Source organism: Phyllobates terribilis, unplaced genomic scaffold (assembly GCF_046119375.1).
Source record: "Phyllobates terribilis strain yellow unplaced genomic scaffold, ASM4611937v1 Scaffold_11__3_contigs__length_659146591, whole genome shotgun sequence".
NCBI classification, from domain to species: domain Eukaryota; kingdom Metazoa; phylum Chordata; class Amphibia; order Anura; family Dendrobatidae; genus Phyllobates; species Phyllobates terribilis.
The window spans coordinates 586023665-586047186 of record NW_027362771.1 but is presented as its reverse complement, the minus strand read 5'-3'; the positions used below and the strand labels follow the sequence as shown (position 1 = coordinate 586047186).

The 23522-nt window shown below is 57.0% G+C and overlaps 1 protein-coding gene across 9 annotated transcripts in view; it reads left to right on the top strand.

Moving 5' to 3' along the window:
• The first annotated feature begins 20483 nt into the window (after window positions 1–20483).
• Window positions 20484–23522, top strand: part of CACNA1A (calcium voltage-gated channel subunit alpha1 A) — a 691505-nt gene continuing 688466 nt past the window's right edge. For 8 of the 9 annotated variants that reach the window (XM_073654330.1, XM_073654327.1, XM_073654325.1 and 5 more), the window contains exon 1: window positions 20484–21617. In XM_073654330.1, coding sequence (XP_073510431.1) covers window positions 21370–21617 — 248 coding nt within the window. In that variant the 5' untranslated portion in view covers window positions 20484–21369. The remainder of the gene's footprint in view (window positions 21618–23522) is intronic. The other variant, XM_073654332.1, reaches the window with a different exon arrangement.

Genomic DNA, 23522 nt, shown 5'->3' with positions numbered 1-23522 from the left:
ACAGAGAGTGATAGAATAGTGACAGTGAGTGATAGAATAGCGACAGTGAGTGATAGAATAGTGACAGTGAGTGATAGAATGGCGATAGTGAATGATAGAATAGTGACAGTGATTGATAGAATAGTGACAGTGAGTGATAGAATAGCGACAGTGAGTGATAGAATAGTGACAGTGATTGATAGAATAGTGAGAGTAATACTAGAATAGCGATACAGCGATCACAGTATAATTGCACAGTTGCACAGTGATGGCCCCAAAGCCTCCTTATACACAGTATGATTGGATGATTAACCCATCGCCCTCCTATACACAGTATGATGGCACACAGCCTCCTTGTACACATAATAATGGCCCATAGATCTTCTATACAGAGTATGATGGCCCATAGCCCCAATGGATAATATGATGATCCCATAGCCCCCTATAGGAAGTTTGTTGGCGGCAGCCCCATAGCCACCCTTTACATAGTATGATGGCTCAACAGCCCCTATACACAGTATGATGTTCCCACAGCACCCTTAGGCACACGATGAGATCCTCATAACTCGCAATATACATTATGATGGCCCCATAACCCCATACACAATATGATGGCCCCATAGCCTATCTGTACATATCATGATAGCCCCACTGCCCTATATACACATCATGATGGTCCCGCTGCCCTATATACACATCATGATGGCCCCACTGCCCTATATACACATCATGATGGTCCTGCTGCCCTATATACACATCATGATGGCCCCACTGCCCTATATACACATCATGATGGTCCCGCTGCCCTATATACACATCATGATGACCCCACTGCCCTATATACACATCATGATGGCCCCACTGCCCTATATACACATCATGATGGCCCCACTGCCCTATATACACATCATGATGGTCCCGCTGCCCTATATACACATTTGAGGCGCCCACAGCCCACTACAAGTTCTAACTGATAAAATAATAAAAATAAAAACTACTCACCTGCCCAGATGCACTGCATTGGTCTGTACAACGTGTGGACTGAGGCTCTGCAGAGCAGGTGCAATCTAGTGACATCATTGTACCTGCTGCATTGAGACACACAGGATGAATGGTGGAGGAAGGAACCATAGGCTCTCTCCTCTGCCCTTGTATTCAACCATAAATGCATCCTGAAGAAGCAGATACTACTGAAATTCAAACACCAAGCAAGATGGGCGATGCTGTTTGGCACCACGTTCTGCCGACTCACAAGCCCCGTAGCTGCCGCGTGTTATATTGCTATGAATGGTACATGCCTGGTTTAGAATAGTGACAAAGCAGTGATGGGTTAGATATGTACTAGCAGGATAGTGACACGCAGTGATGGAATAGCAACAGAGCAGAGGTAGGATAATATAATGGTTGAATAGTGACAGTGCAGTGATAGGATAGCAATATAGTGCAAATATGAGGAGTTTGGGCTTCACACAATCGAAAGGCTCAGAGGTGCTAGTCGACCAGGGTGACCCCGATTATTCCAGTAGATAAAGTTCACTGCACTCTCCAAATTTATGCCAGCAAATAGGAATTCTTTATTAACTATTGTACACAGTATTCCAAAAAGCAATAGCGCAGTAACTGGTGATATTGATGACATTTTGAATCTGCCAGGGTCTTTATACAAAAGTCGCTGAAAAGAGCTTGTCGGAGGAATGTAGGACGGTGCTAGAATAGAAAAGAGGTCATATATAATGCAGTGATAGAACTAATGGGCACGTACAATAGTGACAGTATAGTAAAAGCGCAGTGTAGCAGCAGAACAGGTACACTGTAGAAACAGAGCCGTGTACAGGAGCAAAACTGAAAGTGTAATGATAAAACTGCAGAGAGGTAATAGTGCAGCGATAGAGCAGTGTAATGGTAGAATTGGGGCTGTGCAGTGGTAAAAGAGGGACTGTGCAGTGGTAGAAAAAGGCTGCGCAGTGCTAGAAGAAGAGCTGGGCAGTGGTAGAAGAGGGGATGTGCAGTGGTAGAAGAGGGGCTGGGCAGTTGTAGTAGAGGAGCAGCATAGTGGTAGAAGAGGGGCTGTGCAGTGGTAAAAGAGGGACTGTGCAGTGGTAGAAAAAGGCTGCGCAGTGCTAGAAGAAGAGCTGTGCAGTGGTAGAAGGGAGACAGTGCAGTGGTATTAGAGGGTCTGTGCAGTGGTAAAAGAGGGGCTGTACGGTGGTAGAAGAGGGGCTGCACAGTGTTAATAGAGGGGCTGTGCAGTGTTAGTAGAGGGCTATGCAGTGTTAGTATTGGGGCTGTGCAGTGGTAGAATCGGGGCTGTGCAGTTGTAGTAGAGGAGCAGTATAGTGGTAGAAGAGGGGCTGTGCAGTGGTAGAAGAGGGACTGTGCAGTGGTAGAAGAGGGGCTGTGCAGTGGTAGAAGAGGGGCTGTGTAGTGGTAGGAGGCTGTGCAATGGTAGAAGAGGGGCTGTGCAGTAATAGAAGGCTGTGCTGTTGTAGAAGGGGGTTGTGCAGTGGCAGAAGAAGGGCTATCCAGTGGTAGTAGAGGGGCTGTGCAATTGTAGAAGACTGTTTGTGAAATGGTAGTAGGGGGGCTGTGCAGTGCTAGTAGAGGGACTGTGCAGTGGGAGTAGAGAGGCTGTACAGTGGTAGAAGTGGGGCTGTGCAATGGTAGAAGAGGGTCTGTGCAGTGGTAGTAGGGGGCTGTGCAGTGGTAGTAGAGGGGCTTTGCAGTGGTAGTAGAGAGGCTGTGCAGTGGTAGAATCGGGGCTGCACAGTGGTAGTAGAGGTGCTGTGCAGTGGTAGAGGAGGGGCTTTGCAGGAGGTAGTAGAGGGGCTGTGCAGTGGTAGTAGAGGGTCTGTTCAGTGGTAGCAATGGGACTGTGCAGTGGTAGAATCGGGGCTATGCAGTTGTAGTAGAGAGGCTGTACAGTGGTAGAATCGGGGCTGCGCAGTGGTAGTAGGGGGGCTGTGCAGTGCTGGTAGAGGGGCTGTGTAGTGGTAGTAGAGGTGCTGTGCAGTGGTAGAGGAGGGGCTTTGCAGGATGTAGTAGAGGGTCTGTGCAGTGGTACTAGAGGGGCTGTGCAGTGGTAGAGGAGGGGCTGTGCAGTGGTAGAAAAGGGACTGTGCAGTGGTAGAGGAGGGGCTATGCAGTGGTAGAGTCGGGGCTGTGCAGTGGTAGAGTAGAGGCTGTGCAGTGCTAGAAAGGGGACTGTGCAGTGCTAGAAGGGGGGCTGTGCAGCGGTAGAGTCGGGGTTGTGCAGTGGTAGAAAAGGGACTGTGCAGTGCTAGAAAGGGGGCTGTGCAGTGCTAGAAAGGGGGCTGTGCAGTGCTAGAAGGGGGGCTGTGCAGTGGTAGAGTAGGGGCTGTGCAGTGGTAGAGTAGGGGCTGTGCAGTGGTAGAAGGGAGGCTGTGTAGCGGTAGAGTCGGGGCTGTGCAGTGGTAGAAGGGGGGCTGTGTAGCGGTAGAGTCGGGGCTGTGCAGTGGTAGAAGGGGGGCTGTGTAGCGGTAGAATCGGGGCTGTGCAGTGGTAGAAGAGGGGCTGTGTAGCGGTAGAGTAGGGGCTGTGCAGTGCTAGAAGGGGGGGCTGTGCAGCGGTAGAGTCGGGGCTGTGCAGTGGTAGAGTAGGGGCTGTGCAGTGGTAGAGTCCGGGCTGTGCAGTGGTAGAAGGGGGGCTGTGTAGCGGTAGAGTCGGGGCTGTGCAGTGGTAGAAGGGGGGCTGTGTAGCGGTAGAGTCGGGGCTGTGCAGTGGTAGAAGGGGGGCTATGCAGTGGTAGTAGAGGGACTGTGCAGTGGTAGAAGAGGGGCTATGCAATGGTAGAAGAGGGGCTGTGCAGTAATAGAAGGCTGTGCTGTTGTAGAAGGGGGTTGTGCAGTGGCAGAAGAAGGGCTATCCAGTGGTAGTAGAGGGGCTGTGCAATTGTAGAAGACTGTTTGTGAAATGGTAGTAGGGGGGCTGTGCAGTGCTAGTAGAGGGACTGTGCAGTGGGAGTAGAGAGGCTGTACAGTGGTAGAAGTGGGGCTGTGCAATGGTAGAAGAGGGTCTGTGCAGTGGTAGTAGGGGGCTGTGCAGTGGTAGTAGAGGGGCTTTGCAGTGGTAGTAGAGAGGCTGTGCAGTGGTAGAATCGGGGCTGCACAGTGGTAGTAGAGGTGCTGTGCAGTGGTAGAGGAGGGGCTTTGCAGGAGGTAGTGGAGGGGCTGTGCAGTGGTAGTAGAGGGTCTGTTCAGTGGTAGTAGAGGGACTGTGCAGTGGTAGAATCGGGGCTATGCAGTTGTAGTAGAGAGGCTGTACAGTGGTAGAATCGGGGCTGCGCAGTGGTAGTAGGGGGGCTGTGCAGTGCTGGTAGAGGGGCTGTGTAGTGGTAGTAGAGGTGCTGTGCAGTGGTAGAGGAGGGGCTTTGCAGGATGTAGTAGAGGGTCTGTGCAGTGGTACTAGAGGGGCTGTGCAGTGGTAGAGGAGGGGCTGTGCAGTGGTAGAAAAGGGACTGTGCAGTGGTAGAGGAGGGGCTATGCAGTGGTACAGTCGGGGCTGTGCAGTGGTAGAGTAGGGGCTGTGCAGTGCTAGAAAGGGGACTGTGCAGTGCTAGAAAGGGGACTGTGCAGTGCTAGAAGGGGGGCTGTGCAGCGGTAGAGTCGGGGTTGTGCAGTGGTAGAAAAGGGACTGTGCAGTGCTACAAAGGGGGCTGTGCAGTGCTAGAAAGGGGGCTGTGCAGTGCTAGAAGGGGGGCTGTGCAGCGGTAGAGTCGGGGCTGTGCAGTGGTAGAGTAGGGGCTGTGCAGTGGTAGAGTAGGGGCTGTGCAGTGGTAGAAGGGGGGCTGTGTAGCGGTAGAGTCGGGGCTGTGCAGTGGTAGAAGGGGGGCTGTGTAGCGGTAGAGTCGGGGCTGTGCAGTGGTAGAAGGGGGGCTGGGTAGCGGTAGAGTCGGGGCTGTGCAGTGGTAGAAGGGGGGCTGTGTAGCGGTAGAGTAGGGGCTGTGCAGTGCTAGAAGGGGGGCTGTGCAGCGGTAGAGTCGGGGCTGTGCAGTAGTAGAGTAGGGGCTGTGCAGTGGTAGAGTCGAGGCTGTGCAGTTGTAGAAGGGGGGCTGTGTAGCGGTAGAGTCGGGGCTGTGCAGTGGTAGAAGGGGGGCTGTGTAGCGGTAGAGTCAGGGCTGTGCAGTGGTAGAAGGGGGGCTGTGTAGCAGTAGAGTCGGGGCTGTGCAGTGGTAGAAGGGGGGCTGTGTAGCGGTAGAGTCGGGGCTGTGCAGTGGTAGAAGGGGGGCTGTGTAGCGGTAGAGTAGGGGCTGTGCAGTGCTAGAAGGGGGGCTGTGTAGCGGTAGAGTCGGGGCTGTGTAGTGGTAGAAGGGGGGCTGTGTAGCGGTAGAGTCGGGGCTGTGCAGTGGTAGAAGGGGGGCTGTGTAGCGGTAGAGTCGGGGCTGTGCAGTGGTAGAAGGGGGGCTGTGTAGCGGTAGAGTCGGGGCTGTGCAATGGTAGAAGGGGCGCTGTGTAGCGGTAGAGTCGGGGCTGTGCAGTGGTAGAAGGGGGGCTGTGTAGCGGTAGAGTCGGGGCTGTGCAGTGGTAGAAGGGGGGCTGTGTAGCAGTAGAGTCGGGGCTGTGCAGTGGTAGAAGGGGGGCTGTGTAGCGGTAGAGTCGGGGCTGTGCAGTGGTAGAAGGGGGGCTGTGTAGCGGTAGAGTCGGGGCTGTGCAGTGGTAGAAGGGGGGCTGTGTAGCGGTAGAGTAGGGGCTGTGCAGTGGTAGAAGGGGGGCTGTGTAGCGGTAGAGTCGGGGCTGTGCAGTGGTAGAAGGGGAGCTGTGTAGCGGTAGAGTAGGGGCTGTGCAGTGGTAGAAGGGGGGCTGTGTAGCGGTAGAGTCGGGGCTGTGCAGTGGTAGAAGGGGCGCTGTGTAGCGGTAGAGTCGGGGCTGTGCAGTGGTAGAAGGGGGGCTGTGTAGCGGTAGAGTCTGGGCTGTGCAGTGGTAGAAGGGGGGCTGTGTAGCGGTAGAGTAGGGGCTGTGCAGTGGTAGAAGGGGGGCTGTGTAGCGGTAGAGTCGGGGCTGTGCAGTGGTAGAAGTGGGGCTGTGTAGCGGTAGAGTCGGGGCTGTGCAGTGGTAGAAGGGGGGCTGTGTAGCGGTAGAGTCGGGGCTGTGCAGTGGTAGAAGGGGAGCTGTGTAGCGGTAGAGTCGGGGCTGTGCAGTGGTAGAAGGGGGGCTGTGTAGCGGTAGAGTCGGGGCTGTGCAGTGGTAGAAGGGGAGCTGTGTAGCGGTAGAGTCGGGGCTGTGCAGTGATAGAAGGGGGGTTGTGTAGAGGTAGAGTCGGGGCTGTGCAGTGGTAGAAGGGGGGCTGTGTAGCGGTAGAGTCGGGGCTGTGCAGTGGTAGAAGGGGAGCTGTGTAGCGGTAGAGTCGGGGCTGTGCAGTGGTAGAAGGGGGGCTGTGTAGCGGTAGAGTCGGGGCTGTGCAGTGATAGAAGGGGAGCTGTGTAGCGGTAGAGTAGGGGCTGTGCAGTGGTAGAAGGGGGGCTGTGTAGCGGTAGAGTCGGGGCTGTGCAGTGCTAGAAGGGGGGCTGTGTAGCGGTAGAGTCGGGGCTGTGTAGTGGTAGAAGGGGGGCTGTGTAGCGGTAGAGTCGGGGCTGTGCAGTGGTAGAAGGGGGGCTGTGTAGCGGTAGAGTCGGGGCTGTGCAGTGGTAGAAGGGGGGCTGTGTAGCGGTAGAGTCGGGGCTGTGCAATGGTAGAAGGGGCGCTGTGTAGCGGTAGAGTCGGGGCTGTGCAGTGGTAGAAGGGGGGCTGTGTAGCGGTAGAGTCGGGGCTGTGCAGTGGTAGAAGGGGGGCTGTGTAGCAGTAGAGTCGGGGCTGTGCAGTGGTAGAAGGGGGGCTGTGTAGCGGTAGAGTCGGGGCTGTGCAGTGGTAGAAGGGGGGCTGTGTAGCGGTAGAGTCGGGGCTGTGCAGTGGTAGAAGGGGGGCTGTGTAGCGGTAGAGTAGGGGCTGTGCAGTGGTAGAAGGGGGGCTGTGTAGCGGTAGAGTCGGGGCTGTGCAGTGGTAGAAGGGGAGCTGTGTAGCGGTAGAGTAGGGGCTGTGCAGTGGTAGAAGGGGGGCTGTGTAGCGGTAGAGTCGGGGCTGTGCAGTGGTAGAAGGGGCGCTGTGTAGCGGTAGAGTCGGGGCTGTGCAGTGGTAGAAGGGGGGCTGTGTAGCGGTAGAGTCTGGGCTGTGCAGTGGTAGAAGGGGGGCTGTGTAGCGGTAGAGTAGGGGCTTTGCAGTGGTAGAAGGGGGGCTGTGTAGCGGTAGAGTCGGGGCTGTGCAGTGGTAGAAGGGGGGCTGTGTAGCGGTAGAGTCGGGGCTGTGCAGTGGTAGAAGGGGGGCTGTGTAGCGGTAGAGTCGGGGCTGTGCAGTGGTAGAAGGGGAGCTGTGTAGCGGTAGAGTCGGGGCTGTGCAGTGGTAGAAGGGGGGCTGTGTAGCGGTAGAGTCGGGGCTGTGCAGTGGTAGAAGGGGAGCTGTGTAGCGGTAGAGTCGGGGCTGTGCAGTGATAGAAGGGGGGCTGTGTAGAGGTAGAGTCGGGGCTGTGCAGTGGTAGAAGGGGGGCTGTGTAGCGGTAGAGTCGGGGCTGTGCAGTGGTAGAAGGGGAGCTGTGTAGCGGTAGAGTCGGGGCTGTGCAGTGGTAGAAGGGGGGCTGTGTAGCGGTAGAGTCGGGGCTGTGCAGTGATAGAAGGGGAGCTGTGTAGCGGTAGAGTAGAGGCTGTGCAGTGGTAGAAGGGGGGCTGTGTAGCGGTAGAGTCGGGGCTGTGCAGTGGTAGAAGGGGGGCTGTGTAGCGGTAGAGTCGGGGCTGTGCAGTGGTAGAAGGGGGGCTGTGTAGCGGTAGAGTCGGGGCTGTGCAGTGGTAGAAGGGGAGCTGTGTAGCGGTAGAGTCGGGGCTGTGCAGTGGTAGAAGGGGGGCTGTGTAGCGGTAGAGTCGGGGCTGTGCAGTGGTAGAAGGGGAGCTGTGTAGCGGTAGAGTCGGGGCTGTGCAGTGGTAGAAGGGGGGCTGTGTAGCGGTAGAGTAGGGGCTGTGCAGTGGTAGAAGGGGCGCTGTGTAGCGGTAGAGTCGGGGCTGTGCAGTGGTAGAAGGGGCGCTGTGTAGCGGTAGAGTCGGAGCTGTGCAGTGGTAGATGGGGGGCTGTGTAGCGGTAGAGTAGGGGCTGTGCAGTGGTAGAAGGGGCGCTGTGTAGCGGTAGAGTCGGGGCTGTGCAGTGGTAGAAGGGGCGCTGTGTAGCGGTAGAGTCGGGGCTGTGCAGTGGTAGAAGGGGAGCTGTGTAGCGGTAGAGTAGGGGCTGTGCAGTGGTAGAAGGGGGGCTGTGAAGCGGTAGAGTCGGGGCTGTGCAGTGGTAGAAGGGGGGCTGTGTAGCGGTAGAGTCGGGGCTGTGCAGTGGTAGAAGGGGGGCTGTGTAGCGGTAGAGTCGGGGCTGTGCAGTGGTAGAAGGGGGGCTGTGTAGCGGTAGAGTCGGGGCTGTGCAGTGGTAGAAGGGGAGCTGTGTAGCGGTAGAGTCGGGGCTGTGCAGTGGTAGAAGGGGGGCTGTGTAGCGGTAGAGTCGGGGCTGTGCAGTGGTAGAAGGGGGCTGTGTAGCGGTAGAGTCGGGGCTGTGCAGTGGTAGAAGGGGGGCTGTGTAGCGGTAGAGTCGGGGCTGTGAAGTGGTAGAAGGGGGGCTGTGTAGCGGTAGAGTCGGGGCTGTGCAGTGGTAGAAGGGGGGCTGTGTAGCGGTAGAGTCGGGGCTGTGCAGTGGTAGAAGGGGGGCTGTGTAGCGGTAGAGTCGGGGCTGTGCAGTGGTAGAAGGGGGGCTGTGTAGCGGTAGAGTCGGGGCTGTGCAGTGGTAGAAGGGGAGCTGTGTCGCGGTAGAGTAGGGGCTGTGCAGTGGTAGAAGGGGGGCTGTGTAGCGGTAGAGTCGGGGCTGTGCAGTGGTAGAAGGGGGGCTGTGTAGCGGTAGAGTCGGGGCTGTGCAGTGGTAGAAGGGGAGCTGTGTAGCGGTAGAGTAGGGGCTGTGCAGTGGTAGAAGGGGAGCTGTGTAGCGGTAGAGTAGGGGCTGTGCAGTGGTAGAAGGGGGGCTGTGTAGCGGTAGAGTCGGGGCTGTGCAGTGGTAGAAGGGGAGCTGTGTAGCGGTAGAGTAGGGGCTGTGCAGTGGTAGAAGGGGGGCTGTGTAGCGGTAGAGTCGGGGCTGTGCAGTGGTAGAAGGGGCGCTGTGTAGCGGTAGAGTCGGGGCTGTGCAGTGGTAGAAGGGGGGCTGTGTAGCGGTAGAGTCTGGGCTGTGCAGTGGTAGAAGGGGGGCTGTGTAGCGGTAGAGTAGGGGCTGTGCAGTGGTAGAAGGGGGGCTGTGTAGCGGTAGAGTCGGGGCTGTGCAGTGGTAGAAGGGGGGCTGTGTAGCGGTAGAGTCGGGGCTGTGCAGTGGTAGAAGGGGGGCTGTGTAGCGGTAGAGTCGGGGCTGTGCAGTGGTAGAAGGGGAGCTGTGTAGCGGTAGAGTCGGGGCTGTGCAGTGGTAGAAGGGGGGCTGTGTAGCGGTAGAGTCGGGGCTGTGCAGTGGTAGAAGGGGGCTGTGTAGCGGTAGAGTCGGGGCTGTGCAGTGGTAGAAGGGGGGCTGTGTAGCGGTAGAGTAGGGGCTGTGCAGTGGTAGAAGGGGCGCTGTGTAGCGGTACAGTCGGGGCTGTGCAGTGTTAGAAGGGGAGCTGTGTAGCGGTAGAGTAGGGGCTGTGCAGTGGTAGAAGGGGGGCTGTGAAGCGGTAGAGTCGGGGCTGTGCAGTGGTAGAAGGGGGGCTGTGTAGCGGTAGAGTCGGGGCTGTGCAGTGGTAGAAGGGGGGCTGTGTAGCGGTAGAGTCGGGGCTGTGCAGTGGTAGAAGGGGGGCTGTGTAGCGGTAGAGTCGGGGCTGTGCAGTGGTAGAAGGGGAGCTGTGTAGCGGTAGAGTCGGGGCTGTGCAGTGGTAGAAGGGGGGCTGTGTAGCGGTAGAGTCGGGGCTGTGCAGTGGTAGAAGGGGGCTGTGTAGCGGTAGAGTCGGGGCTGTGCAGTGGTAGAAGGGGGGCTGTGTAGCGGTACAGTCGGGGCTGTGAAGTGGTAGAAGGGGGGCTGTGTAGCGGTAGAGTCGGGGCTGTGCAGTGGTAGAAGGGGGGCTGTGTAGCGGTAGAGTCGGGGCTGTGCAGTGGTAGAAGGGGGGCTGTGTAGCGGTAGAGTCGGGGCTGTGCAGTGGTAGAAGGGGGGCTGTGTAGCGGTAGAGTCGGGGCTGTGCAGTGGTAGAAGGGGAGCTGTGTCGCGGTAGAGTAGGGGCTGTGCAGTGGTAGAAGGGGGGCTGTGTAGCGGTAGAGTCGGGGCTGTGCAGTGGTAGAAGGGGGGCTGTGTAGCGGTAGAGTCGGGGCTGTGCAGTGGTTGAAGGGGAGCTGTGTAGCGGTAGAGTAGGGGCTGTGCAGTGGTAGAAGGGGGGCTGTGTAGCGGTAGAGTAGGGGCTGTGCAGTGGTAGAAGGGGGGCTGTGTAGCGGTAGAGTCGGGGCTGTGCAGTGGTAGAAGGGGAGCTGTGTAGCGGTAGAGTAGGGGCTGTGCAGTGGTAGAAGGGGGGCTGTGTAGCGGTAGAGTCGGGGCTGTGCAGTGGTAGAAGGGGCGCTGTGTAGCGGTAGAGTCGGGGCTGTGCAGTGGTAGAAGGGGGGCTGTGTAGCGGTAGAGTCTGGGCTGTGCAGTGGTAGAAGGGGGGCTGTGTAGCGGTAGAGTAGGGGCTGTGCAGTGGTAGAAGGGGGGCTGTGTAGCGGTAGAGTCGGGGCTGTGCAGTGGTAGAAGGGGGGCTGTGTAGCGGTAGAGTCGGGGCTGTGCAGTGGTAGAAGGGGGGCTGTGTAGCGGTAGAGTCGGGGCTGTGCAGTGGTAGAAGGGGAGCTGTGTAGCGGTAGAGTCGGGGCTGTGCAGTGGTAGAAGGGGGGCTGTGTAGCGGTAGAGTCGGGGCTGTGCAGTGGTAGAAGGGGGCTGTGTAGCGGTAGAGTCGGGGCTGTGCAGTGGTAGAAGGGGGGCTGTGTAGCGGTAGAGTAGGGGCTGTGCAGTGGTAGAAGGGGCGCTGTGTAGCGGTACAGTCGGGGCTGTGCAGTGTTAGAAGGGGAGCTGTGTAGCGGTAGAGTAGGGGCTGTGCAGTGGTAGAAGGGGGGCTGTGAAGCGGTAGAGTCGGGGCTGTGCAGTGGTAGAAGGGGGGCTGTGTAGCGGTAGAGTCGGGGCTGTGCAGTGGTAGAAGGGGGGCTGTGTAGCGGTAGAGTCGGGGCTGTGCAGTGGTAGAAGGGGGGCTGTGTAGCGGTAGAGTCGGGGCTGTGCAGTGGTAGAAGGGGAGCTGTGTAGCGGTAGAGTCGGGGCTGTGCAGTGGTAGAAGGGGGGCTGTGTAGCGGTAGAGTCGGGGCTGTGCAGTGGTAGAAGGGGGCTGTGTAGCGGTAGAGTAGGGGCTGTGCAGTGGTAGAAGGGGGGCTGTGTAGCGGTAGAGTCGGGGCTGTGCAGTGGTAGAAGGGGGGCTGTGTAGCGGTACAGTCGGGGCTGTGAAGTGGTAGAAGGGGGGCTGTGTAGCGGTAGAGTCGGGGCTGTGCAGTGGTAGAAGGGGGGCTGTGTAGCGGTAGAGTCGGGGCTGTGCAGTGGTAGAAGGGGGGCTGTGTAGCGGTAGAGTCGGGGCTGTGCAGTGGTAGAAGGGGAGCTGTGTCGCGGTAGAGTCGGGGCTGTGCAGTGGTAGAAGGGGGGCTGTGTAGCGGTAGAGTCGGGGCTGTGCAGTGGTAGAAGGGGGGCTGTGTAGCGGTAGAGTCGGGGCTGTGAAGTGGTAGAAGGGGAGCTGTGTAGCGGTAGAGTAGGGGCTGTGCAGTGGTAGAAGGGGGGCTGTGTAGCGGTAGAGTAGGGGCTGTGCAGTGGTAGAAGGGGGGCTGTGTAGCGGTAGAGTAGGGGCTGTGCAGTGGTAGAAGGGGAGCTGTGTAGCGGTAGAGTAGGGGCTGTGCAGTGGTAGAAAAGGGACTGTGCAGTGCTAGAAAGGGGGCTGTGCAGTGCTAGAAAGGGGGCTGTGCAGTGCTACAAGGGGGGCTGTGCAGCGGTAGAGTCGGGGCTGTGCAGTGGTAGAGTAGGGGCTGTGCAGTGGTAGAGTAGGGGCTGTGCAGTGGTAGAAGGGAGGCTGTGTAGCGGTAGAGTCGGGGCTGTGCAGTGGTAGAAGGGGGGCTGTGTAGCGGTAGAGTCGGGGCTGTGCAGTGGTAGAAGGGAGGCTGTGTAGCGGTAGAGTCGGGGCTGTGCAGTGGTAGAAGGGGAGCTGTGTCGCGGTAGAGTCGGGGCTGTGCAGTGGTAGAAGGGGGGCTGTGTAGCGGTAGAGTCGGGGCTGTGCAGTGGTAGAAGGGGGGCTGTGTAGCGGTAGAGTCGGGGCTGTGCAGTGATAGAAGGGGAGCTGTGTAGCGGTAGAGTAGGGGCTATGCAGTGGTAGAAGGGGGGCTGTGTAGCAGTAGAGTAGGGTCTGTGCAGTGGTAGAAGGGGGGCTGTGTAGCGGTAGAGTAGGGGCTGTGCAGTGGTAGAAGGGGGCTGTGTAGCGGTAGAGTCGGGGCTGTGCAGTGGTAGAAGGGGGGCTGTGTAGCGGTAGAGTAGGGGCTGTGCAGTGGTAGAAGGGGGGCTGTGTAGCGGTAGAGTAGGGGCTGTGCAGTGGTAGAAGGGGAGCTGTGTAGCGGTAGAGTCGGAGCTGTGCAGTGGTAGAAGGGGGGCTGTGTAGCGGTAGAGTAGGGGCTGTGCAGTGGTAGAAGGGGGGCTGTGTAGCGGTAGAGTCGGGGCTGTGCAGTGGTAGAAGGGGGGCTGTGTCGCGGTAGAGTAGGGGCTGTGCAGTGGTAGAAGGGGGGCTGTGTAGCGGTAGAGTAGGGGCTGTGCAGTGGTAGAAGGGGGGCTGTGTAGCGGTAGAGTAGGGGCTGTGCAGTGGTAGAAGGGGAGCTGTGTAGCGGTAGAGTCGGGGCTGTGCAGTGGTAGAAGGGGGGCTGTGTAGCGGTAGAGTAGGGGCTGTGCAGTGGTAGAAGGGGGGCTGTGTAGCGGTAGAGTAGGGGCTGTGCAGTGGTAGAAGGGGGGCTGTGTAGCTGTAGAGTAGGGGCTGTGCAGTGGTAGAAGGGGAGTTGTGTAACGGTAGAGTCGGGGCTGTGCAGTGGTAGAAGGGGGGCTGTGTAGCGGTAGAGTAGGGGCTGTGCAGTGGTAGAAGGGGGGCTGTGTAGCGGTAGAGTAGGGGCTGTGCAGTGGTAGAAGGGGAGCTGTGTAGCGGTAGAGTCGGGGCTGTGCAGTTGTAGAAGGGGGGCTGTGTAGCGGTAGAGTAGGGGCTGTGCAGTGGTAGAAGGGGGGCTGTGTAGCGGTAGAGTAGGGGCTGTGCAGTGGTAGAAGGGGGGCTGTGTAGCTGTAGAGTAGGGGCTGTGCAGTGGTAGAAGGGGAGCTGTGTAGCAGTAGAGTCGGGGCTGTGCAGTGGTAGAAGGGGGGCTGTGTAGCGGTAGAGTAGGGGCTGTGCAGTGGTAGAAGGGGGGCTGTGTAGCGGTAGAGTCGGGGCTGTGCAGTGGTAGAAGGGGAGCTGTGTAGCGGTAGAGTAGGGGCTGTGCAGTGGTAGAAGGGGGGCTGTGTAGCGGTAGAGTCGGGGCTGTGCAGTGGTAGAAGGGGCGCTGTGTAGCGGTAGAGTCGGGGCTGTGCAGTGGTAGAAGGGGGGCTGTGTAGCGGTAGAGTCTGGGCTGTGCAGTGGTAGAAGGGGGGCTGTGTAGCGGTAGAGTAGGGGCTGTGCAGTGGTAGAAGGGGGGCTGTGTAGCGGTAGAGTCGGGGCTGTGCAGTGGTAGAAGGGGGGCTGTGTAGCGGTAGAGTCGGGGCTGTGCAGTGGTAGAAGGGGGGCTGTGTAGCGGTAGAGTCGGGGCTGTGCAGTGGTAGAAGGGGAGCTGTGTAGCGGTAGAGTCGGGGCTGTGCAGTGGTAGAAGGGGGGCTGTGTAGCGGTAGAGTCGGGGCTGTGCAGTGGTAGAAGGGGGCTGTGTAGCGGTAGAGTCGGGGCTGTGCAGTGGTAGAAGGGGGGCTGTGTAGCGGTAGAGTAGGGGCTGTGCAGTGGTAGAAGGGGCGCTGTGTAGCGGTACAGTCGGGGCTGTGCAGTGTTAGAAGGGGAGCTGTGTAGCGGTAGAGTAGGGGCTGTGCAGTGGTAGAAGGGGGGCTGTGAAGCGGTAGAGTCGGGGCTGTGCAGTGGTAGAAGGGGGGCTGTGTAGCGGTAGAGTCGGGGCTGTGCAGTGGTAGAAGGGGGGCTGTGTAGCGGTAGAGTCGGGGCTGTGCAGTGGTAGAAGGGGGGCTGTGTAGCGGTAGAGTCGGGGCTGTGCAGTGGTAGAAGGGGAGCTGTGTAGCGGTAGAGTCGGGGCTGTGCAGTGGTAGAAGGGGGGCTGTGTAGCGGTAGAGTCGGGGCTGTGCAGTGGTAGAAGGGGGCTGTGTAGCGGTAGAGTAGGGGCTGTGCAGTGGTAGAAGGGGGGCTGTGTAGCGGTAGAGTCGGGGCTGTGCAGTGGTAGAAGGGGGGCTGTGTAGCGGTACAGTCGGGGCTGTGAAGTGGTAGAAGGGGGGCTGTGTAGCGGTAGAGTCGGGGCTGTGCAGTGGTAGAAGGGGGGCTGTGTAGCGGTAGAGTCGGGGCTGTGCAGTGGTAGAAGGGGGGCTGTGTAGCGGTAGAGTCGGGGCTGTGCAGTGGTAGAAGGGGAGCTGTGTCGCGGTAGAGTCGGGGCTGTGCAGTGGTAGAAGGGGGGCTGTGTAGCGGTAGAGTCGGGGCTGTGCAGTGGTAGAAGGGGGGCTGTGTAGCGGTAGAGTCGGGGCTGTGCAGTGGTAGAAGGGGAGCTGTGTAGCGGTAGAGTAGGGGCTGTGCAGTGGTAGAAGGGGGGCTGTGTAGCGGTAGAGTAGGGGCTGTGCAGTGGTAGAAGGGGGGCTGTGTAGCGGTAGAGTAGGGGCTGTGCAGTGGTAGAAGGGGAGCTGTGTAGCGGTAGAGTAGGGGCTGTGCAGTGGTAGAAAAGGGACTGTGCAGTGCTAGAAAGGGGGCTGTGCAGTGCTAGAAAGGGGGCTGTGCAGTGCTACAAGGGGGGCTGTGCAGCGGTAGAGTCGGGGCTGTGCAGTGGTAGAGTAGGGGCTGTGCAGTGGTAGAGTAGGGGCTGTGCAGTGGTAGAAGGGAGGCTGTGTAGCGGTAGAGTCGGGGCTGTGCAGTGGTAGAAGGGGGGCTGTGTAGCGGTAGAGTCGGGGCTGTGCAGTGGTAGAAGGGAGGCTGTGTAGCGGTAGAGTCGGGGCTGTGCAGTGGTAGAAGGGGAGCTGTGTCGCGGTAGAGTCGGGGCTGTGCAGTGGTAGAAGGGGGGCTGTGTAGCGGTAGAGTCGGGGCTGTGCAGTGGTAGAAGGGGGGCTGTGTAGCGGTAGAGTCGGGGCTGTGCAGTGATAGAAGGGGAGCTGTGTAGCGGTAGAGTAGGGGCTATGCAGTGGTAGAAGGGGGGCTGTGTAGCAGTAGAGTAGGGTCTGTGCAGTGGTAGAAGGGGGGCTGTGTAGCGGTAGAGTAGGGGCTGTGCAGTGGTAGAAGGGGGCTGTGTAGCGGTAGAGTCGGGGCTGTGCAGTGGTAGAAGGGGGGCTGTGTAGCGGTAGAGTAGGGGCTGTGCAGTGGTAGAAGGGGGGCTGTGTAGCGGTAGAGTAGGGGCTGTGCAGTGGTAGAAGGGGAGCTGTGTAGCGGTAGAGTCGGGGCTGTGCAGTGGTAGAAGGGGGGCTGTGTAGCGGTAGAGTAGGGGCTGTGCAGTGGTAGAAGGGGGGCTGTGTAGCGGTAGAGTCGGGGCTGTGCAGTGGTAGAAGGGGGGCTGTGTCGCGGTAGAGTAGGGGCTGTGCAGTGGTAGAAGGGGGGCTGTGTAGCGGTAGAGTAGGGGCTGTGCAGTGGTAGAAGGGGGGCTGTGTAGCGGTAGAGTAGGGGCTGTGCAGTGGTAGAAGGGGAGCTGTGTAGCGGTAGAGTCGGGGCTGTGCAGTGGTAGAAGGGGGGCTGTGTAGCGGTAGAGTAGGGGCTGTGCAGTGGTAGAAGGGGGGCTGTGTAGCGGTAGAGTAGGGGCTGTGCAGTGGTAGAAGGGGGGCTGTGTAGCTGTAGAGTAGGGGCTGTGCAGTGGTAGAAGGGGAGTTGTGTAACGGTAGAGTCGGGGCTGTGCAGTGGTAGAAGGGGGGCTGTGTAGCGGTAGAGTAGGGGCTGTGCAGTGGTAGAAGGGGGGCTGTGTAGCGGTAGAGTAGGGGCTGTGCAGTGGTAGAAGGGGAGCTGTGTAGCGGTAGAGTCGGGGCTGTGCAGTTGTAGAAGGGGGGCTGTGTAGCGGTAGAGTAGGGGCTGTGCAGTGGTAGAAGGGGGGCTGTGTAGCGGTAGAGTAGGGGCTGTGCAGTGGTAGAAGGGGGGCTGTGTAGCTGTAGAGTAGGGGCTGTGCAGTGGTAGAAGGGGAGCTGTGTAGCAGTAGAGTCGGGGCTGTGCAGTGGTAGAAGGGGGGCTGTGTAGCGGTAGAGTAGGGGCTGTGCAGTGGTAGAAGGGGGGCTGTGTAGCGGTAGAGTCGGGGCTGTGCAGTGGTAGAAGGGGGGCTGTGTAGCGGTAGAGTAGGGGCTGTGCAGTGGTAGAAGGGGGGCTGTGTAGCTGTAGAGTAGGGGCTGTGCAGTGGTAGAAGGGGAGTTGTGTAGCGGTAGAGTCGGGGCTGTGCAGTGGTAGAAGGGGGGCTGTGTAGCGGTAGAGTAGGGGCTGTGCAGTGGTAGAAGGGGGGCTGTGTAGCGGTAGAGTCGGGGCTGTGCAGTGGTAGAAGGGGGGCTGTGTCGCGGTAGAGTAGGGGCTGTGCAGTGGTAGAAGGGGGGCTGTGTAGCGGTAGAGTAGGGGCTGTGCAGTGGTAGAAGGGGGGCTGTGTAGCGGTAGAGTAGGGGCTGTGCAGTGGTAGAAGGGGAGCTGTGTAGCGGTAGAGTCGGGGCTGTGCAGTGGTAGAAGGGGGGCTGTGTAGCGGTAGAGTAGGGGCTGTGCAGTGGTAGAAGGGGGGCTGTGTAGCGGTAGAGTCGGGGCTGTACAGTGGTAGAAGGGGGGCTGTGTAGCAGTAGAGTAGGGGCTGTGCAGTGGTAGAAGGGGAGCTGTGTAGCGGTAGAGTCGGGGCTGTGCAGTGGTAGAAGGGGGGCTGTGTAGCGGTAGAGTAGGGGCTGTGCAGTGGTAGAAGGGGGGCTGTGTAGCGGTAGAGTAGGGGCTGTGCAGTGGTAGAAGGGGCGCTGTGTAGCGGTAGAGTAGGGGCTGTGCAGTGGTAGAAGGGGGGCTGTGTAGCGGTAGAGTAGGGGCTGTGCAGTGGTAGAAGGGGGGCTGTGTAGCGGTAGAGTCGGGGCTGTGCAGTGGTAGAAGGGGGGCTGTGTAGCGGTAGAGTCGGGGCTGTGCAGTGGTAGAAGGGGGGCTGTGTCGCGGTAGAGTCGGTGCTGTGCAGTGGTAGAAGGGGAGCTGTGTCGCGGTAGAGTCGGGGCTGTGCAGTGGTAGAAGGGGGGCTGTGTAGCGGTAGAGTCGGGGCTGTGCAGTGGTAGAAGGGGGGCTGTGTAGCGGTAGAGTAGGGGCTGTGCAGTGGTAGAAGGGGGCTGTGTAGCGGTAGAGTAGGGGCTGTGCAGTGGTAGAAGGGGAGCTGTGTAGCGGTAGAGTCGGGGCTGTGCAGTGGTAGAAGGGGAGCTGTGTAGCGGTAGAGTCGGGGCTGTGCAGTGGTAGAAGGGGGGCTGTGTAGCGGTAGAGTCGGGGCTGTGCAGTGGTAGAAGGGGGGCTGTGTAGCGGTAGAGTCGGGGCTGTGCAGTGGTAGAAGGGGAGCTGTGTAGCGGTAGAGTCGGGGCTGTGCAGTGGTAGAAGGGGGGCTGTGTAGCGGTAGAGTCGGGGCTGTGCAGTGGTAGAAGGGGGGCTGTGTAGCGGTAGAGTAGGGGCTGTGCAGTGGTAGAAGGGGGCTGTGTAGCGGTAGAGTCGGGGCTGTGCAGTGGTAGAAGGGGGGCTGTGTAGCGGTAGAGTAGGGGCTGTGCAGTGGTAGAAGGGGGGCTGTGTAGCGGTAGAGTAGGGGCTGTGCAGTGGTAGAAGGGGAGCTGTGTAGCGGTAGAGTCGGGGCTGTGCAGTGGTAGAAGGGGGGCTGTGTAGCGGTAGAGTAGGGGCTGTGCAGTGGTAGAAGGGGGCTGTGTAGCGGTAGAGTCGGGGCTGTGCAGTGGTAGAAGGGGGGCTGTGTCGCGGTAGAGTAGGGGCTGTGCAGTGGTAGAAGGGGGGCTGTGTAGCGGTAGAGTAGGGGCTGTGCAGTGGTAGAAGGGGGGCTGTGTAGCGGTAGAGTAGGGGCTGTGCAGTGGTAGAAGGGGAGCTGTGTAGCGGTAGAGTCGGGGCTGTGCAGTGGTAGAAGGGGGGCTGTGTAGCGGTAGAGTAGGGGCTGTGCAGTGGTAGAAGGGGGGCTGTGTAGCGGTAGAGTAGGGGCTGTGCAGTGGTAGAAGGGGGGCTGTGTAGCGGTAGAGTAGGGGCTGTGCAGTGGTAGAAGGGGAGCTGTGTAGCGGTAGAGTCGGGGCTGTGCAGTGGTAGAAGGGGGGCTGTGTAGCGGTAGAGTAGGGCCTGTGCAGTGGTAGAAGGGGGGCTGTGTAGCGGTAGAGTAGGGGCTGTGCAGTGGTAGAAGGGGGGCTGTGTAGCGGTAGAGTAGGGGCTGTGCAGTGGTAGAAGGGGGGCTGTGTAGCGGTAGAGTAGGGGCTGTGCAGTGGTAGAAGGGGGGCTGTGTAGCGGTAGAGTAGGGGCTGTGCAGTGGTAGAAGGGGGGCTGTGTCGCGGTAGAGTAGGGGCTGTGCAGTGGTAGAAGGGGAGCTGTGTAGCGGTAGAGTCGGGGCTGTGCAGTGGTAGAAGGGGGGCTGTGTAGCGGTAGAGTCGGGGCTGTGCAGTGGTAGAAGGGGGGCTGTGTAGCGGTAGAGTAGGGGCTGTGCAGTGGTAAAAGGGGGGCTGTGTAGCGGTAGAGTAGGGGCTGTGCAGTGGTAGAAGGGGGGCTGTGTAGCGGTAGAGTCGGGGCTGTGCAGTGGTAGAAGGGGGGCTGTGTAGCGGTAGAGTAGGGGCTGTGCAGTGGTAGAAGGGGCGCTGTGTAGCGGTAGAGTAGGGGCTGTGCAGTGGTAGAAGGGGGGCTGTGTAGCGGTAGAGTAGGGGCTGTGCAGTGGTAGAAGGGGGGCTGTGTAGCGGTAGAGTAGGGGCTGTGCAGTGGTAGAAGGGGGGCTGTGTAGCGGTAGAGTAGGGGCTGTGCAGTGGTAGAAGGGGGGCTGTGTAGCGGTAGAGTAGGGGCTGTGCAGTGGTAGAAGGGGGGCTGTGTAGCGGTAGAGTAGGGGCTGTGCAGTGGTAGAAGGGGCGCTGTGTAGCGGTAGAGTAGGGGCTGTGCAGTGGTAGCACTAAGCAGTATATATAGTGCAGTCATGGAGTAATGTGCTTGTACAGTGACATCATTCCTGGCAGATCATTGCTGGTAATCACCCAACATTGCACTAGTGATATATCAGTGAGGAGACTGGATGACAGTGTCAGGAAATGATCGCAGCTTATGTGGTGTCATAGATGGAGCAGTGACAGCGCCATTCACAGTGGTGATAATTACTCCATTAACCAGACACATGCTGCAGCACTGACAGAAAAGCTGTGGCAGCACTGGCACATATGGCAGACACTGGCAGGCTGCTACCATTGCAGGCACTGATAGGGACAGTGCAGTGTAAGAAGGATGGATGGAGAGATGGATGGATGGATGGATGGCTATGTAGCAGATGGGTCAGATAATTGGTATCTCAGCAATTCTATCTATACACTGTGGTATCTGCATTACACGCTGTATGTTTCGTGCAGTCTGCTGCACGGATCCGGCAGCTGCAGGGTTAATGGTGCAGTGTCGCCATGTAGTGGCACAGGCTGTGCTGCTCCCCTTGTAGTATGGTGTTCAGCACTTGGACAGCTCCCAGCCCAGACTGTAATGTGTGACACATCACTGCATAGCTCCCTCTACACTTTGCCTCCTGCTCACTAGCGCCCTCTCCAGCTGACCCCCAACTTCTGTGCAGAGCGGTCCTTTCCCAGCACCTGTACTGTGTGTCAGCCCAGGCTAATGCATTATCCATCTCCCATTTTGCTCACCCCCTTTTGTCACTTTCCACTTGGCTTGTCATATTCCTCTCCTCATCCCCCCCACCTTTAGCAGCTCCTGTGTGGGTTTGGCGGCCAGCTGCTGCAGTGATTGGCCTGGGGCTATCATGTGTAGGTAGAGCGAGCCAGCAGCCAGCATGAAGTACACCTCCACCTTTATCCCCACTCCTTATCCTATAGGTGATCCATAGTTTATAGGTCTGCCGGCCGCTCGGCGTCCAGTCTTCTCCAGTATGGACTTTGGATGCCTCTTATGGCCGATGCCAGCAGACCTGTCGGCATTGCATAGGGCTGGGGGAGTGGTGGTAGTGGGGGAGTGGAGCTGAGGACTGCAGCATATCTCTCCCCTCCTTCTCTTCCAGTCTCTCCCCCTCCCCTGCTGGATCTCTCCCTCCGCTGCTGCTGCTGCTGCTGTGGAGCATTGAGCAGCTTCTTCCCAGACTGGACACATTGGAGCCTCTATATCTAAAATAATGGGGTGTAGGGAATATAATGGAAATGCCAAGCATTGCTGGAGCCACCCCCCAACCCAGGCCCCATCACCAACCCATTGCCAATCAATCTATAACCCATTGTGAATGATTTCCCATCTCCAAATGTCATGGTGGCTCAATCGTGAGGTTCTCCAAGACTCCCCCATACTCTGAATACTGCCTTATTCCCCTCCTCTCGCTCTCACTCGGTTCCCCCCACCACCACCACCTCTCGCTCTCTCTTCCTATCACCCATAACCACCACCCCCCCATCCTTTCCACCTCCTCCTCCTCCCACCGCCCCGGACGGATTGCAGGATCTTGAAAGATGCAGCTCTGAAAACGGCAGGTCTGAAAACAGCAGAGCGCACAGGGGAGAGGGTCCGCACCGCAAGACCCCTCAATCTTTTTTTTTTATTTTAATTTTCCTTTTTTTTCCCCTTTTATTATTATTGTTTTTTTTTTTAATTTTTAAAGAGACGAGTCCTGGCGGCGAGGGAATGTGTGATCGCCCCCTGATCTTAACCGTTGCCTCTCTACATATATATATCTCCATTTGCTGGCACGACCTGGACTTTGATGCATGAAGACCCTGTATAGAATCCTCTCCGTATATCTGACTTGTTAATGGGCGTACGTGTCTTCTCCCGGCGCTCTACACTACTGCTAAGTTGAGAGCTCCTCGGTATATTCCTGTATTTTCTATATGAGCACCTGTCTGCGGAGATACCTGAGGAGCGTGCAGTCATATCCGGGACGCTGCCTGTCTGGATGAGATGTGATGCTTTGCAGCGTCCTTACCTCTTCTTTTCCTACATCTTTCCTTGCTCCTCGCTTTCCGGTAACCCGCGGACTTTGTCCCCAACATCATGGGGGCTCGCTTCGGGGACGAGGTGCCGGCCCGTGGTGGGGGAGGCGCAGGTCGTGGAAGTCGACAAGGTGGGCCCCCGGGGGCCCAGCGGATCTACAAACAGTCAATGGCACAGAGGGCCCGAACTATGGCGCTGTACAACCCGATCCCAGTACGGCAGAGCTGCTTAACCGTCAACCGCTCCCTCTTCCTCTTCAGCGAAGACAACGTGGTGAGGAAATACGCCAAAAAAATCACCGAATGGCCATATCCTTTTCACTCTTGGCATTGGGGGTGCAATAGGCCATGGTGCACTGTAAGGGTTAAACATGTCTCCATGCTATAACTGTCCATTGTATTTATGTTGATGCCCAAAACCCAAGGAAGTCTAAAAATCCATCTACAGGAGGTGTATGAGTGTCCATTCTATATGTGCATGTGTTCATCCACGTCTGTAGTGTCATGTGAGTCTATCCCATATATACGTGTCCATATAGTGAGGTATGCTCTGCCCTATATGTCCCACATGTGTGGACGGATCTATAGAATGTGCATATCTGCTGTCCCATATACCATATAGGACGGGGTTATGTGTGGTATTGGGGGGTCACTTCTCAGACTCTGCCATATCTATCATCTATCCATTATCTATCTATTATCTATCTATCTATCTATCTATCTATCTATTATCTATCTATTATCTGTCTATCATCTATTATCTATCTATTATCTATCATCTATCTATCTATCTATCTATTATCTATCTATTATCTATCTATTATCTATCTATCATCTATCTATTATCTATATATCATCTGTCTATCTATTATCTATCTATCTCACATATTTACAGCGTGACTCCCTGCTATATATGTATATATGTGCTGGTATCTATACGGACATGCAGCTGATCTGTCCAGGACCTGTACAGTATGGTAGTTGTATATACACACATTTATACCGTCTGGGCAATGTAATAAATGTGTCAATGAAATGGGCAGCACTATGTATGTGGCTGTCCCCATCGTTCAGTGCATATGTTTGTGTTGTCTATGAACACTGGGCACAGCATATATAAAACATGTATGGAGCTATATATAGCACTGCAGTGCAATGCTCCATTAATAAATCCGCCTGATAATGCTGCATTCTATGCACATAGCCCAGTGGTTTACCAGCTGACGGGGATGATGGTAGACACAGCCCTGGTGATGCTCTGTGTATGCGTTCTTGTATTTTATTCTACACCGTACAGTGCATATGTCCCCACTGCAATGTGCAAGGTGCCGTCCTCCTGGTCATAGCTGTGCTCCACATGCACATAGGTGTACACTGGGATGTAGACGTGCTCCTATGGATCATGTGGACCTGCACTGCACCTGCTCATGTGTACAGGGGAGTAGTAACATCATATTCAGCAATGGAGATAGATAGATAGATAATAGATAGAAAGAAAGAATTCAAAAAAATATTTTTATGTACATGGTTACAGAAGCATATTTTATACTGAAATCTGTCCATATATATAATATATATCAGCTCACATCTATCTAGTATCTATCTATTATCTATCTATTATCTATCTTCTATCTATTATCTATCATCTATCTATTATCTATCTATTATCTATCATCTATTTATTATCTATCATCCATCTATCTACGATATCTATCCATCTATGTATTACTTATCTATCTATATATTATCTGTCTATGTATCCATCTATCGCTCCCATTTCTGGGGTGATATTGGAGTCTGGATCTTGGTAGTGCTATCTGGAGAGATCCACCCTTCGGGCTGCTTTGTGATAGGAGCAGATACTGGTCAGCGCTGGGGAGCTTTGCTGCAGACACTATAGGGCTGTGAGCACATTTGGGTGGTGATATTGGGGGGGGGGGGGGTGTTGTAACTGCTGTATAATGGGGTTAATGTGCATATAATTTCCATGAGATGGTCGGAAGAGCTGACGATCTATGAGTTGTAAAGATGTAAAGCAGTGAAATTATTGTGCATGTATTTCCTTCTACATTTTGCAGGAATGTTCTGCATAAAAAAAGAATATAATATCCCATGTTGTCACATGCTCCACAAAGACAACGATGCTAACCTCTATGAGCACCAGTCATTAGGCTAGTTCTCAATACATTGGGTCATTCAACTCATACCCTAATC